The 17,891-nt window shown below is 41.8% G+C and overlaps 1 protein-coding gene across 1 annotated transcript in view; it reads right to left on the bottom strand.

Annotated features, from left to right (window-relative positions):
- VPS13B (vacuolar protein sorting 13 homolog B) overlaps positions 1-17,891 on the bottom strand; it is a 1,252,356-nt gene that overhangs the window by 316,548 nt on the left and 917,917 nt on the right. Inside the window, 1 exon segment of the mRNA XM_040354774.1 lies at positions 4,218-4,355. Within this exon segment, the coding sequence (XP_040210708.1) occupies positions 4,218-4,355 (138 nt within the window).

Below are 17,891 nucleotides of genomic sequence, written 5' to 3'. Positions count from 1 at the left end.
CACTGGTTGGCGATATCACAAGGGGACGGTGCCACCAGGTGGCTCTACCCTTTACCTATATGAGAACTATCAAAAAACAAGCCAGGCATTCAGCAGTTCGCATTAGTTGATGGTGGAAAGTTTTTTTCTTCTTTCAGGGCGGTGGTGGCGTCTTGATGGACGATGGATCTACATCAGGGAACATTTTTAATATTTTTTTAATAAAGAAATTGTCAAAAGTTGTGTGTGGTTTTTTTTATGCTTTTTTTGTGACTTTCTGGGGGTACTATTTACCCCATACGCATTTACATAGGGGGGAGATCTGAGGACCCCTTTGTTAAAAGGGCCTTTTTAGATTATGATAAGCCCCCTGCCCGCAGACCCTCACATCCACAGCCCAGGGTTGTCCGGACAAGGCCCTTGTCCCCAGCACCCGCCCCATGTTGAGGGCATGTGGCCTGGTATGGTTGGGGGGGTGCTCGTTCCTGCATGTTTAGATAAGGGTCTGGTATGAATTTTGGGGGGGACCCAATGCCGTTATTTTTTTAATTTTGACATGGGGTTCCCCTGAAAAGCCATACCAGGCCCCTTATGGAGGGACATGCCATTTTATTTTACATTCTTCTATTGCTAGCAATTATATTGTATTGCCGCAAATTTAGATTTCATATTTTTTTCGGTATAAATGCCAGTTTTTCTGTTTTATTGTTTCACTTTAAGCATCATTAAAATCATTGCTCCTATAAAAATAATAATAATTGCATTACATGTGCCCCGGAGCAGTACCCAGGCCCCATACCCTGTTTATTGTCAATAGCTTGCATATAAGCATTCAAAATGGGCGCTTTTGATTTTTAAAGTTCAGGTACCATAGACTTAATAAAGTTTGGGTCCAAACTTTTGCGATGTTCGAGAGTTCTGGCGTAAACCGAACCAGGGGGTGTTCAACCTAACTCTATTGACTAATATAGGCGTGGAAATTTAAACCCTAAAAAGCTGGCCATACACTGATCTAAAATCAGTCAGTTTATCAGGGACTGGCCAAATCTTGATCAGTGTGTGGCTGTCCCTTGTTTATTCAACTTCTGTCGAAGGGACATGTTGACAAATGTTCTCGTACAGTGAATGAGGCTGATCAGAGCATTCTGGCAGTTCCTATTATCATGATACAATGTCCTGGAGCAGGAAGGGTGGGGGGGGGGGTGATCCTGCACCCCCCTTATTGTGTGGATGGAGGAATTGGTTCTTTTTCATTCCGCCTTTAGCTTACTGTGTGTATATTGTGGATGGGGTCATTTGTTCCAGTTAGACAGGTGTTAAATCTGTAAACAATTATAACAAGGAATCCCTTTGAGGAGATGACACTTTATGTTCCAAATCCAATGCAACAATATATTTTTTTCTTTAACCAAGTAATGTAAGCAATTTGGCTCTGAGATCAACAAAATTAAATGAACATTGCAGACAGGAGTTACTGCTTATACTTATGGGTGATGCTAACATATACAACATTTTTGTTCTGTTGAACATTTAATTTTACAATAATTTCAACTATATGGAGTCAGTTACAATGAAATCTAAACTGTTAAAAACAAATCTAAAATGCACATGTAAATGCATGAATGAAACCTTAAATTTGTACTCCACTATTACAAACCGAAATATACTATTCTAGGTGTACATTTTTCATCAAGAATATAGCCATCAGTGCTCAAACAAGCAACATTTCCTGAATGGGTCAGGTGCAACTGATGATTGGCAATAACACCTGACACATGTAGTAGAGGCATTGATGAATAGACATATGAAGGATAACCATGAGGGGAGAGAAGGAGGCAGTTCAACAGAGCATATTAAATATCAGTAATTCAATTAATTTTATTGAGGTTAACGACAAGATATTTTGGGGCTTGGAACGTCCTAGTAAATGCAAAGGAATACTGTAAAGTAGCAGCTAAACTAGACGTTATGATAATGTTAAGATTTTCAGCAGTAAGAACAAGAACAGAGGGTTTAGTGAGCGAGTGAGTGAGTAAGTAACTTTTATATCGCTACAAATGAACTAAATCGCCTCAAGGCACTTTTTGCATCCAGTGCCGTCCTGTTTCTTCAGAAGAGGTGGGTCTTAAGTTTTTTTCTGAATTTCGATTCTCTAGGAAGGATGCAAACCAGGGTAGGTCAGAGTCTGCGACTCCGGCTACTTCTGTGAGATGAGTGAGCAGAGTTGTGGTCTACTGTGTTGAAAGTTGTGCTGAGGTCCAGCAGCACCAGGAGACACGATTCTGTCATCTGCTGCTTTGAGGGTGTCATCCCATATTTTGAAAAGTGCAGTTTCTGTGTTTCTGTCCCATGGCCTGGGCAGAAACCAGATTGTAGTGGGTCCAAGAGTTTGTAGGTGTCCAAATGGAGTTTAGCTGTTGTACTACTGCTTTCTCAATGATCTTGGAGATGGTGTTAAGGCTTGTTACTGGTCTGCGGTAGTTTGGGTCTTTGGGGTCAAGGTTGGGTTTCTTTAGGAGAGGTTTGATTATGCCTTGCTTGAGGGAGATTGGAGCAATACCTTCTTTGAATGATTGATGTGGGACTTAATATGAGGTAATGGCACAATCATTAACCTCCATCCCTATATTTGTATATTTATGAAAGGAGCAAGAGGGGAGGGACTTTACATGAAGTATGTGAGTGACAAGAATCTAGTTATACAATAGTAATTGACATATCTATGATATATGGTATATATTATTTTCTATTTAGTAATTTATTCATAAGTAGCTATATTCTATTGTTCAATAAAACTCATACATATATTACACACACATATGGATAGATACCTGCATGATAGAAGTTGATACATGTACACACACGTGTACACAACCACCCCCCTTCACTTGTACAATAGCCCTTACTTGTAAGATGGTCTTCCTAGTCCCAGCTCTTATTTCTATGTGTGGCTGAGACACAGAGGTGCTGCAATCCAGGATACAGTATAAGGCAGCACACACAAGGAGTGCACATGCAGGAAATAACTAGAGGTGACAGTCATTCAAAAACTAGGTAGAGGGATAGAAAAGAAGGGATTTATTTCTGAAATCTACCCATATATATGTGAGGGGAATATTGAGAGACCAGAGCAGCTTAAATGTAGAAAGAAATAAGAGGAAGAACTTGGAACCATAACAGACGATCAATGGAGGAAGGTACTGGAGAGGGGGCATATGGCCACAGTTTTGCCTGCTCAGAAGATATAATTTTTAAAGATGATACACAGGACGTACTATACCCCAAAAAAACTATTTGGATTCGGTTGGAGAGCAGATGCGGGATGCCCCAGATGTCAGGATACGGGGGATTTAATACACATGTTGTGGAGATGCCCAAAACTATTTAGATATTGGCTAGGGATCATCGATATTATTTACACGACATATGGGACTAATTTGGGGATGGACCCTAGAACGTGTATATTGGGAATATGGGAGGAAAGACATGGGTTGATGAGCACTATAACAGCAGTATTGAGGTGCCTCTTTCAGGCAAGGAAACTAATCGCTCAAAGATGGCAAGCAGTAAACCCCCCAACAATAAGTGAGTGGACTAATGTAGTGACAGCAACAGCATGGAAAGAGAAAGCAGTATATGATAAGAGAAGAAATATCAAGGAATTTGATAAAATCTGGAAACCGTGGCTGCTTAGAATAGGATACCCTGTGTAAAATGATTATTATTAACCTGGAGAATAAGGGTGGGAGGAGGGTGGGGGGTGGTAGGTTAAATAAATTAATGGGAAAATACATAAGGTTATGATATACGGGGGAATGAGGAAATTTTTTTGTAAAAAGAACATTATGAATGTAACCTGTTTTTATACATGATGAAAAAACTTAATAAAGAGAATTAAATAAAAAAAAAAGAGGTGGCAGCAAAGAGCCTGATGTGAGCTCAATGAGGCAGAGAAGCAGCATCTGCCGACTCGCACACAAACAGAAAGATAGCACAGCTGTGGGGCTCCCCTGCACTCGTCCCTGCCTTCACCCATCCCTGTCAGACGGCTGGCCCATTGAGATGCTCAGGCCCCTTAAACGTGTATGGGCTGTGCCCCCCTGATGGCAGCCCTGTCACTGTGTATACCTTAACCCTGATGTTGCACTCTATATCTTGTTCAATTGCCCCTGTGTGAGTGACACTGTTGTTATATTTTACCACTAAAACAAAAACTACTGAAAAAAGAAAAACATTACCTGGTCCATTCAGGAAGTCTTTAATTTGAAGCGTGATCAGCGGTGGAGGAATTCCAGTTCTAGCATTGGCCTCTCCTGCTGCTGTCTGTAGCCAGATTTTGGTGTAATCAAGGCTTTCTGGCAATGTCTTCCCAGCATCTATGATAAGATGAAGTAACAATTAATAATACAGAGAATGCTTCAGCATTAAAATAACATATAATAAAATATATGGACAGCACATTGGTTACCATTATTATCAGAACATTGAACAATAACTATGAAGAACGTCTAGCACAAGTCTTTTTTTTTTTTTTTTCAATGGGTCAAATGGTGACATTAAAAATAAACTTTCACACCCAAAGGAAACTTGTGCTGACAAAATATAAAACCCACTATTGCTGACCTCTCAATTTTTTTTAATCAAAAGTTTTTTTATTGACAAGAATAATAGGTAACTGAGTTACAATAAGGGGATAAACATACCGTATATACTTGAGTATAAGGCGACCCGAATATAAGCCGAGGCACCTAATTTTACCACAAAAAAACTGGGAACACATATTGACTCGAGTATAAGCCTAGGGTGTCCATATGCATGCCTCACTGTGTCTCACTTTGCCTCACTGGCCCAGATTCAAGAAGCAATTGCGTCTGCGTAACCATAGTTACGCAGCGCAATTGCTTACTTGCGCCTGGCGTTTCGAATGCTCCTGATTCAGGAACCTCGTTACGCCGACAGCAGCCTAGGATATGACTAGCATAAGGCTCTTATGCCAGTCATATCGCAGGCTGCATTCTTACGTTGGCCGCTAGGGGGCGTTCCCGTTGTGGTCAGCGTATAGTATGCAAATTGCATACTAACGCTGATTCACAACCCTACGCGAGCCCTGCGTACGCAGTTTACGTCATTTGCGTACGTCGGTTTCGCGTAAGGCTGCTCCTGCTAATAGCAGGGGCAGCCAATGCTACGTATACCCGTCGTTCCCGCGTCGCGAAGTTTAAATTTTACGTCGTTTGCGTATGTGAATCGTGAATAGCGCTGGACGCCATTCACGTTCACTTTGAAGCAAATGACGTCCTTGCGACATCATTTGCCGCAATGCACATCGGGAAAGTTTCCCGAGGGAGCATGCGCACTACGTTCGATGGAGGAACGCGCCTAATTTAAATGATCCACGCGCCCTTACGCCGGGCATTTTTGAGGAGCGCCCACGCAAATTACGTGGCTACTGCTTCGTGAATGAAGCGTAGCGCAAATAATTTGCGAGGGCGCAGGGCAAAAACGGGACGCTGCGCCTCCGTAAGGAGTGCGCAGCGGTACCTGAATCTGCCTCACTGTGTCCATGACTAGACTTACGTTTAACATGGGAGTATATAGAAGGGGTGCCCGGCTTTGAAAAAAATCGGTGGTCCCCCAGACAGCAAACTTTGCACACTTGTAGATGAAGACTGTGGCTACATGTGGGTTCCAGAGAACCTACGGCCGGCTGGTACTGGGTCCCCAAAGTTCGGAAGATTAGGCGCAAAACGGTGACCCGAGTATAAGCCGAGGGGGGCATTTTCAGCACAAAAAATGTGCTGAAAAACTCTGCTTATACTCGAGTATAGAAGGTAATTCTCCGCAGGGTTGAACACATAATCACACATGGATAAGCGTGAACTCCTGCGCTGTCTAAAAAGTGAGGGAGGGGGGCGGGGGGGGGGGGGGACAAACTAAAAACTAAAAATACTGCTGCAAATATAAAGGTCTACCTGGATAGACTAGAGTGAAGTAAAATGTGTCAAATAAAATACTTGCGCTGTAAAATATGAGAGACAAATAATGAAATAGGGTGATATACTACAAAGTAACTAGTGAGGATAATATTATCTAACATATAAAATAACAGTAAATCACAAAAGGACAATCCTTAATAAAATCCGGCACTCTGAAAAAGTCCAGATCTGGCACAATTCTGCCGTGTATGGGTGTGTTTCATCAAAAGTGAATCCAATCTCCAACGGTGCAAGTGTTGTATAAATAATGATACACAAAACACACACACTTTTAAGGAAAAAGCACGGAAGGTAGTTCTAGGAAAAGTACATATAAGACCCTTGGATCCGGAGTGTGAGTGGGATAGAGTAGTTGAGCCAACACCAAGATTACATGTATACACCTCTGGTGGACCCAGCTGCTCACCTCAAATTGACCGCAATATGTTTAGATCAACCTGGTCTGGATGCTTATAGTCCACAGATAGATAGCACATAAAGATCTCCGTCCAGTGTGTTATATGAAAAAACAAAGTAAAAAGACAACAAAAAGCTGATGGTGAAATAACGTCACAAAGGGGGCTGTTAATTGGGGTCTTGACGAGTGGGAGTGCACTCACGTGTAGGTGAGAGATCTCAGGCTCGTATCCACGAGCACCGAACTCGTAAGTCCCTCTATTTTTCCTCTATTTTTTCCCCGCTAGATCTTGGAAATCGTGGGCTAGCTGTTTGGTCTCCCCAAGGGTTCAGCGTGTGTGGAGATGTCTCAGCTGATATGGGCTAATGGTGACTCCTATTCCTCTTTCAGTGCCTCAGATGGAGCGCTCAAATGGCATGATGGTGGGGAAGAGGTGAAAAGACACATCCATAGTGTAACCCAGTCAGCGGTACAAACAGTTTTATTAAAAACAAATTAAAAACTCACATAAAAGCTCAGGAACTCAGCAACAATCCTACGAGTGGCGAACTCGTATGTCTGTTCGTCGGATGCTGGAGTGTGTCCTGCCTGCCAATCCCGACGCGTATCGTCACGGTCACGGTTCCCTGATGAAGTCACGTGACCGTGACGATACGCGTCGGGATTGGCAGGCAGGACACACTCCAGCATCCGACGAACAGACATACGAGTTCGCCACTCGTAGGATTGTTGCTGAGTTCCTGAGCTTTTATGTGAGTTTTTAATTTGTTTTTAATAAAACTGTTTGTACCGCTGACTGGGTTACACTATGGATGTGTCTTTTCACCTCTTCCCCACCATCATGCCATTTGAGCGCTCCATCTGAGGCACTGAAAGAGGAATAGGAGTCACCATTAGCCCATATCAGCTGAGACATCTCCACACACGCTGAACCCTTGGGGAGACCAAACAGCTAGCCCACGATTTCCAAGATCTAGCGGGGAAAAAATAGAGGAAAAATAGAGGGACTTACGAGTTCGGTGCTCGTGGATACGAGCCTGAGATCTCTCACCTACACGTGAGTGCACTCCCACTCGTCAAGACCCCAATTAACAGCCCCCTTTGTGACGTTATTTCACCATCAGCTTTTTGTTGTCTTTTTACTTTGTTTTTTCATATAACACACTGGACGGAGATCTTTATGTGCTATCTATCTGTGGACTATAAGCATCCAGACCAGGTTGATCTAAACATATTGCGGTCAATTTGAGGTGAGCAGCTGGGTCCACCAGAGGTGTATACATGTAATCTTGGTGTTGGCTCAACTACTCTATCCCACTCACACTCCGGATCCAAGGGTCTTATATGTACTTTTCCTAGAACTACCTTCCGTGCTTTTTCCTTAAAAGTGTGTGTGTTTTGTGTATCATTATTTATACAACACTTGCACCGTTGGAGATTGGATTCACTTTTGATGAAACACACCCATACACGGCAGAATTGTGCCAGATCTGGACTTTTTCAGAGTGCCGGATTTTATTAAGGATTGTCCTTTTGTGATTTACTGTTATTTTATATGTTAGATAATATTATCCTCACTAGTTACTTTGTAGTATATCACCCTATTTCATTATTTGTCTCTCATATTTTACAGCGCAAGTATTTTATTTGACACATAATCACACATGTACGTACATATGTTGCAGTTACCTAGTGTTAGGCATATATAATCTCGCTTTTTGGAAAACTTAGAACAAACTATCCATTATGAGCTGAGGGGGAGCAAGGTTGGGGGTGTTCAACCAGTTTTGCCATATAAGATCACATTTTTTGGAGCCTTTTGGTGCCGGTATGCCAACTGTTCCTTAAGGAGGAGAGAATTACAGACGCGATCCACTTGGCCTTGGTAGGCAGATTAGTCGCAAGCCAGTAACGTGCTATGAGTTTCCTTGCCAGGTATAGTAATCTAGTTACCATCATACAGACCCCTTTTGCATACATTTCAGCATCAACAGATCCCAAGAGGCACACCAGTGGTGTGCATGGTATGGGTGTTTGTGCTACAGCGGATACAGTCTGTGTGACCCCTGTCCAATATCTAGTGAGCTTAGGGCAACGCCATATCATGTGTATAACGTCTCCCCTGAGAATGGTACATTTAGGGCATAGGGGGAGTCTCTTCTGCCCCATTCATATAGTTGTAAGGGTATAAGATATGAACTATGAAGTATAAACAATTGTGAGAGTTTATGAGATGCCAAGACTGACACCACCGGAACCGATTCCAGGCCCATGTGCCACTGGTCACCGTTTATGTCACCCACATCCGTGGTCCAGTGCGTTCTACATTTAAGTAGGGCAGGATTTTGAATCGTGGCTACTAAAGTAGAATAGGCTTGTGATATCACATCCTTGTCAGCTTGTAGAACCTCCTGTATTAGGAAAGATTTAGTGATATATAGACTGACTGTCTGGGTTTGTAACGCATGCCTGAGTTGGAAAGAGAGTTACCGCTCCAGGTGGATGTGCTTAAATGATCAGTGTCCTCTCAGGAAATCAAGGGTGCCAGCAATGCACAAGGCAACTAATGGAACAAAAAATGTATGGACAGCCGCAGTCCAAAAACCCTTGATGGTTGTCTTTATTTAAAAGGATAAATGAGCACTACAGATCACAGCAAAAAATTGAGGGATGAACAGCCGACGTGTTTCGCACTATTAACTAGTGCTTAGTCATAAGCTATGACTAAGCACTAGTTAATAGTGCGAAACGCGTCGGCTATTCTTCCCTCAATTTTTTTCTGTGATCTGTAGTGCTCATTTATCCTTTTAAATAAAGACAACCATCAAGGTTTTTTGGAGTGTGGCTGTCCATACATGTTTTATGCCTGAGTTGGAGGTATTGGTAGAAGATGTTAGAGAGAATTCCCTGCTTACATTTTCAAATGATTTGAGTACATTACCATCATATAATTGTGTAAATAACCATATCCCCATTCTTGACCAAAGAAGAATCCCTGTAGTTTGGATAGTTCAGGGTAGTTGGGATTGTTCCAAATGGGAGTAAACTCCATTGGATCATCTACAGTTAGTGCACTTTTAACTGCCTTCCAAACCTTCTGGAGCAATATTGCTGATGGGGAGGATGAAGGGATACCCGACAGACCAATCTCCAAATGGGAGCCAACTGTTACTATAAAATTAGTGTGAGACACCAGCTACAAAATAGGGTCAGCTGAATCATGTAGATCCCATCCTGCAAGTTGTTGCAGCTGTAATGCTAAAAAGAAAAGTCAATCTTCTTAAACCATTTGTTGGGAATACACATAGGAGAATTGTGGAAGATGTAAAGGAGCTGCGGTGCCCAGATAATTTAGATCAGGTTTACCCACCCTACCACTGATAGTGGAAGCTTGCACCATCCCTGACATTTAACATGTTGTCTTTCCTTTAGGGGGGCTAGATTAAGTTTCAAGTATTCAGTAGGGTTCGGTGATATCATTACGCCCAGATATTTGAAAGTGTTAACAATGGCAATTTGGGAAACCTCTGATACTAGTGGAATTAGGGGCATAAGTACGCATTTGGACCAATGCTGACCTCTCAATTTGAAATGCTTGTTGCTTAGCTGTCATTTTGATACAGTGAATTCATGAGCCCCACCTGGAACAAGACCGCAGATGAAGAGTTGCAACATCACTTTCTAATACATAAGCTTTCTTCAGGTCAGTGAATAAAATTGTTGAGGGCATGATTCTTGCTTCCAGGTTAAACAACTTTATTGGAAACCTTATCCACCGTGACCAAGTAGGATTCATCCCTATCCGTCAAGCTAATTACAATATTCGCAGAGCAGTTCCCCTAACCTACACTGCCAAAATGCGTTGCATCCCTTCTTGATTTCTTTCACTAGGCATTAACCACTTAAGGACCGCCTAACGCCGTATATACGTCGGCAGAATGGCACGGCTGGGCACAATCACGTTATACAAAAAAAGAAGCTGTGCTAATGTATGATGCACTGAAACCAGCACAAATATTGCAAGAAATAAATAGAAAACAGTGATCACACCGTGAACTAGGTAAGAAAACAAATGAACCCTGATGGGTTAATCACAGTCCACCAAAAAAGTCCATAGCAGATTGAAAAATGATGGTCTCCAAAGTGAAAGAAAGATAATCCCAACTCCTGAAAAAAGTGATGATAGAAGCACCTCCACCTAGGTCACACACTGACTCTTACCGGAACACTACGATCTCTTATTACAGGAGATCATAGACCGCATATGATAATGGTATCTTCACAGCATATCACCAAGTGCACTCTAAGTGCAAAAAATAAAAACCGCAGAGGTGATCAAATACCACCAAAAGAAAGCTCTATTTGTGGGAAAAAAAGGATTGTCAGTTAAAGCGACACAGTGCCTAATCGCAAAAAGGGGCCTGGTCCTTTACCTGCATATTGGTCCGGGTCTTAAGTGGTTAAAAAGTAATTCAACACCGTATCCTGGTCCTATTATGCAAATAAACCATCTGGAAATGGGGCTTTGGCCCTAATTTCTTACAATGGGTCTCTGAACTATATGATAAGCCCAGGACGTATATAAAATATGTGGACTACAAATCAGATGTGTTCAATATAGGGAGAAACACGAGTCAGGGGTGCCCACTCTCCCCCCTTTTCGTCCTGCTTACTGAACCTTTAGCGCAGCACATCAGGACTGAACCTTCTATCATGGGCATAGAACTAGGTGGATATCAACACAAACTGTGCTCTTTTGCGGATGATATCCTCCTATTCCTATCAGCTCCACACGTTTCTGCCCCTGACCTGATCACACTCAATGAGTTTGCCTCTCTCAGGTCTAACTGTTAATATCCAAAAATCCATGGCTTTAAATATTTTACTAACCGAAACGGAGTTACGTTTGGCACAAGTGGTGTTACCCTTTACATGGGCCCTGCATCGCCTTCCTTACTTAGGCATCTAGCTCACTGCCAATATCACTGATCTATTTGAAGCCAATTATTCACCTCTGCCAAAACAGGTGACTAACTTTTTGATGAGGTGGTTGTCCCTCCCACTTCCCTGGCTTGGTAAAATTAATGTAGTCAAAATGGCTATACTCCCTAAATTTTTATATCTGTTCAGCGTCCTCCCGATACCTGTATCTGCACATTTCTTGCGAATTATACAACAGAGAACAGCGCTATTTACCTAGGGAGGCATGGGCTTCCCCAATTTCACAGCATACTACAGGGCTGCTCAACTAGCGCTTCCCTTTTATAAGTTGCCCCTCTATAAGTTGCGATAAAATTGGTAGACTGTGACCCCTTATCGGTATTCAATCTTCTACGGCTACACCCAGCAGCTCATACGTCTTTAAACAACCCGATCACAAAACACACTCTTTCATTGTGGGATAGGCTTAAAACCATATATGGCCTACAATCTGCGCACACCCTACTCTTTTCATGCCTTAAGAATTCTGCCTTCTATCCAGCCTGGGAATCTTCTGCAGTGTTCCAGGCCTGGTCCACAGCCAGCCTCATTTGCCTACACAACTTGGTCTCAGCGACATCACTTCTGCCCTTTCCAGTCCTACGTGAGTCATTTGGACTCCCCCAATCCGAAATATTCCACTATCTACAAATAAAGTTTTTTTTTTACCCCATGCATGAACACTGATGCTTCCCTGAACCAACTTTCAGAGTTTGAACATATCTGTATACGGGACCCACACATCAGAAGGCTAATTTCGACTCTCTATTCTCAATTGCTTGCCAAACCTTGTTAAGTGGGAGAATGACATAGGTCGCACTTTTGAAACAGCAGAATGGTCTGAAATCTGGTCTGCAACAAAATCCTCCTCACCAAATATAATTGAAACCACCTACAAGGTGCTTACACGCTGGTACTTAGTCCCCGCCAGAATCGGCAAGTTTGCACTGATCATTCGGCACTCCGTTTTCGCTGTTGTCCTGAGCTGGGTATGCATATGCATATCTGGTGGAGTTGCCCAGTGGCACAAGATTTCTGAAAAGTGGTTTTCACACTCGCCTCTGAGATGTTTAAACTATCCCTCACACCAGATCCAGCAATAGTTCTTCTAAACTTGAGACTGGAATCCTTAATGCGTAAACAATTTATACTACTCACCTATCTCTTAACAGCTGTGAAACGGACCTTAGCTAAAGCATGGAAATCGCCCACTTTGAACATATAGTGGGGATAGAAAGTTTGGGCACCCTAGGCAAAAATGTGTATTAATGTACATAACGAAGCCAAGGAAAGATGGAAAAATCACCAAAAGGCATCAAATTATGGATTAGACATTCTTATAATATGTCAAAAAAAGTTCGATTTTATTTATTTCCATCATTTACACTTTCAAAATTACAGAAGACAAAAAAATGGCGTCTGTAAAAGTTTGGGCACCCTGCAGAATTTATAGCATGCACTGCCCCCTTTGCAAAGCTGAGACCTGCCAGTGTCATGGATTGTTCTCAATCATCGTCTGGGAAGACCAGGTGATGTCAATCTCAAAGGTTTTAAATGCCCAGACTCATCTGACCTTGCCCCAACAATCAGCACTATGAGTTCTTCTAAGCAGTTGTCTAGAAAACTGAAAGTGAAAATAGTTGACGCTCACAAAGCTGGAGAACGCTATAGGAAGATAGCAAAGTGTTTTCAGATGTCAATATCCTCTGTTCGGAATGTAATTAAGAAATGGCAGTCATCAGGAACAGTGGAAGTTAAAGCAAGATCTGGAAGACCAAGAAAAATATCAGACAGAACAGCTTGCAATTCAAAAGCAATTCAAAACCCACCTTTGACTACACGATCCCTCCAGAAAGATCTGGCAGACACTGGAGTTGTGGTACACTATTCCACTATAAAGAGATACTTGTACAAATATGGTCTTCATGGAAGAGTCATCAGAAGAAAACCTCTTCTACGTCCTCACCACAAAAATCAGCATTTGAACTTTGCAAATGGACATATTGACAAGCCTGATGCATTTTGGAAACAAGTTCTGTGGACTGATGAGGTTAAAAAATAACTTTTTGGCCGGAATGAGCAAAGGTATGTTTGGAGAAGAAAGGGCACTGAATTTAATGAAAAGGACCTCTGTCCAACTGTTAAGTATGGGGGTGGATCAATCATGCTTTGGGGTTGTATTGCAGCCAGTGGCACAGGGAACATTTCACGAGTAGAAGGAAAAATGGATTCAATAAAATTTCAGCACATTTTGGATGGTAACTTGATGACATCTGTGAAACAGCTGAAGTTAAAGATAGGATGGCTTTTACAAATGGATAATGATCCTAAACACACCTCAAAATCCACGGGGGATTACATCAAGAGGCGTAAACTGAAGGTTTTGCCATGGCCTTCACAATCTCCTGACCTCAACATAATTGAAAATCTATGGATAGACCTTAAAAGAGCAGTGCGTGACAGACAGCCCAGGGATCTCAAAGAACTGGAAGACTTTTGTAAGGAAGAATGGGCAAAGATACCTCAAACAAGAATTGAAAGACTCTTGGCTGGCTACAAAAAGCGTTTACAAGCTGTGATACTTGCCAAAGGGGTCAGTACAAGATATTAACTCTGCAGGGTGCACAAACTTTTGCAATTTTGAAAGTGTAAATAATGGAAATAAAATCTAACTTTTTTTGACATATTATAAGAATGTCTAATCTGTAATTTGAAGCCTTTTGGAGATGTTTCCATTTTTCCTTGGCTTTGTTATGCACATTAATACAAATTTGTACCTGGGGTGCCCAAACTTTCGATCCCCACTGTAGCAGAGACTAAACATAGAATGAACCATACTCTGCTTCACGCTAAGAAGGTAGCCTTAAATAAAGACCACCTTAGCAAATTTGACAACTTATGGAGACCATGGACTACACAGTCTGCCGCCAGGCTTTAAAGAATGGGTACTTCTGCCATGGGAGAAGGAACACAACCCTGTGTCCTATTTGATACCCCTTTTCGAGGTAGCTCTACTTTCGTGGGAGCCCTCCTCCTCTCTCCCTTCTTTCTTTATTTTCTCTTTCTTCCACCCCCCCCTTCTTACCCCTGTTATCTCTTCTCACTAGTGATGTAACTAGGTCATAATGCAGCAGGTGGAGGACCACAGTATCCTACTCTTGAGAGACTGTTGAATGTTTATTTTGCTTAGGCTGAGTCTATATACATAAGCTTGACCCTCGAAAAGCTCCATAAGTCATAGCCATAATGTTTCAAATTTAGTCACGCAGATGGTCAATGGATAGGCCATGTACAGCCAATATCTTTCCCATACCTGTATTATACCTATGTCAACACAATGGTATTTCTTTATAAATTGTTTGTTATGCTATACATTGATCGTTTCAATAGCATATTTGAACAAGGAAAGTGTTGAGGGCACAACAAACTATACCACAAGCATTCTTAGAATGGGGAAAGCAACGGCTGTTTTTTTTTTTCCCTTTCAGTGCAGGATTTCTTTATGGTCTGTAAACAGATCCTTTCATTGCCAAAACATACAGTGCTTTTGTATTCATCATAAAATCCTTGGTTGAGGGTCTGAGGCTCACAGCAAGTCTTTAACATTCAGGTTATGGTGCCGCCTACAGAAGAATTAGACACTGGCAAAAAAAAAAAAAAAAAACAATAGGGCAGCCCAGTATAAACCCTCCTAGTACCCCAGCATGTCTCAGTTTTGTAGAAAAGCAGTACAGAGAACATGTTCATAAACACAGAAGGGTGGAATGGACCCCCCATTTTTAATTTTTTTAAGTACTAAAATTCTATTTTATTTTTCTTCTATTGAGGAACAGTGGAAGTCTTTAGCTATTGGGACATAAATAGCCCAACTGAGGGATGAGCAACACAGCAAACAAATTATAACATAATCAATGTGAACAACAAAACTGGAAAACTTCAGTTCGAGAGCTGCCTGAAGCTGGCACCAGATGAGGCTGCCATCTAACAACAAAAAAACATGGGGATAGAAGACCAGGTGGTATCTAGGTATGTCTTGACAAGGAAAGAAGAAAAATTATCCATAAGACCATAAGCGTGAAAGCCAGATTACCCTGATACATCCAAAGGGACCATCTGTGAGTCGGTAATTGAGAGCTAAAGACTAATACCCTGAACCCTAAGCGCGTCTCAAAAGAGCTGGAACAGGACAAAACAGACCAAAGAACAATGTCCTGGGAAGATCAAAACTGCTCTAGGTCAGAAAGACTAGGCCTCAATTCACTTACATGAAATGAAATGGGGCTCAGGCATAGAAAAACTGCCAAGTCAGACACTCACTTTGCAGAGTCAATGATTACTAGGGAAAAACCCTTTGAGACTGAACTAGAGTGGAATTACCATTATACCACCCAATCAAATCTTAAACATACAGAGAAGCAAAGTTTAAATTCCAGTGAGTCACAAGTGACAAACAGGGGAAATTACATGGGAACTCTCCATACAGGGATTAGACAAGAGGGTAAAATAATAACCTTTTAACAAGGGCCAAGTTCAAGTCCCACCTATCTGCAAGAAGGGAAAAACACCCTCCGGGTGAAATCATATGATAAACCTTGTTGGAGTATCCTACCTATCTTCAAGAATCAAGAAAGTTACAGTTGAGGAAATACTCCTGACTTCCCAAATCAAATGATGTGTCAAAGTCCACAGAGAAACAGTCTGGTGCCTTGCCAGATCAGCAAAGAACACTTGCCAGGGTCAATGCAGAGTAAGGTAGATCGCCAGAAAGCCCAGGCTCATGAGTCAGACTAGAAAGACTTGTTAGAGGGAGAAGACCTAAAATCAGGTGTATAGATTGATAGATTTACTGCTAGTGGATTCCTGCACCTGGAAATAAACTTTTTAAGCATGCATTTGGATGTAAGGTTGTCCAACACAGGTCCTGAAACACACTTGGATGTATGGACTCTTCCCCCATGTCCATATGTAACCAGCTGGGCAAGTCTGATCTCCAACTGAATGCAACTAAGATAAGCACAGCAAATGGGACTAAAATTTGAAGCTCTGCCCAGATCAGGATCTGAACTACCACTTTGTTTTGACAAGATCTTCTGTTTCTTCTTGATGGTAAAGGCAAGCATGTGCTGTGGCATTGTACAGCTAGATCCTGATCAGGTGACAGGAGAAATATCCAGTTTCATGAGGCTCCAGCATGTAGACCAGCAAAGGAGATCAATCCAATGATGGGATATTCTAGAAGGTAGAAAGGGAAGTCTTCCCTGACTATAGAACTGGAAGACTGTCCCTCCAGGCCAGGAACTATATGAAAAGAAAAAGAGAAAAAAAGAGAGAGAAGGTTCCTCCTCACATACAGTACTCGGGTCCCCAGCCCATGCTTGAAGCAGCCTTGCCACCTTTCACAGCATTTGCATCAGAAACTCTCTCTAGGGGCTCATACCCCCCCACTACAAAATCCCAATATTGACTATTAGAACTTTCAATAATCACTATTATCTTGATGTTGCTTTTATCATACTAACCAGGCTCCAGAGAATGTGTGCAATGAATAGGATTTTTTTTAGGGCTGAGTTTTTACACTAGTTTTTAATGTGTGTTTTTTTTATTTCTTCAGGAACTATCTGATCCTAGGAGGCAGACAGCAATGTCTGCTCAAAAACTCAGCTGACTTGTCACACAAAAACAGGGTGGTGAACTAAGGATAAGAAAAAATGTGATACTGCGCTAACTAACTAAATAAACAGAAAATAAATAAATAAGCTGCAACAAAAATTGTGATATACGCACAATATACAAACAATAAACAGAAAAAATAAGTTGCGCCAAACCATAAGTGAATGTAAATGATCAATTAATATGAATTAATATAAATAGTGTTCATAAAGTCCAAAAAATAGTGAAAAAACAAATCAAGTGAGTGAATTGATGAATGATGGTGTGAACGTGACTGGCAAAACAAAAATCCTCCACCGGTGCAATAAATGAATGTCTATGCGCTTACCAGAAGGGCAAGCAAACAAGGCTTGCAGCTGGAACCCCCAGCAAGGGTCTTTAACAGAAACTGCCGCTAGTAGTCCGGATGGTATTCCTCCAGTGATATGGATAGATAAAATCCGAAGAGCATGGAAAAAATATATACAGCATATGGTGATGTACCGGAATGAAAATGAAAAAATAGGCACACCAAGGAAAAAGCCACCACCGATAGATATCACCGAATAAGGGGGACTCTTACCATATGTAAAACAATAGAATGCTTGTGGCCAAACCCAGCCAGGGCCTTTAGGGGGTTAACTCCAAACACACCAGCCAGTATTAACGACTCTCTCAAGCAGCCACAGCAGAGTATGTCACCAAAAGGAAAAATGAGATCCACATAGTGATGTACCGCAGATAAAACGATTTAATAAGGTAGATTGCACTTACATAAAAAAGGAATACATTCAGCATTTAAAAATTCGAGCCGGCCGGCTACAACGAACGCCCGTCCTTCGGGACCTAGACGCAGCACGTCAAAGCGTCTCCTCCTCCCGACGTACGTT

The sequence above is a fragment of the Rana temporaria genome, chromosome 5, assembly GCF_905171775.1.
Source record: "Rana temporaria chromosome 5, aRanTem1.1, whole genome shotgun sequence".
NCBI lineage: Eukaryota > Metazoa > Chordata > Amphibia > Anura > Ranidae > Rana > Rana temporaria.
Note: the sequence above shows the minus strand (reverse complement) of the source record. Positions and strands in the feature narration are given on the sequence as shown.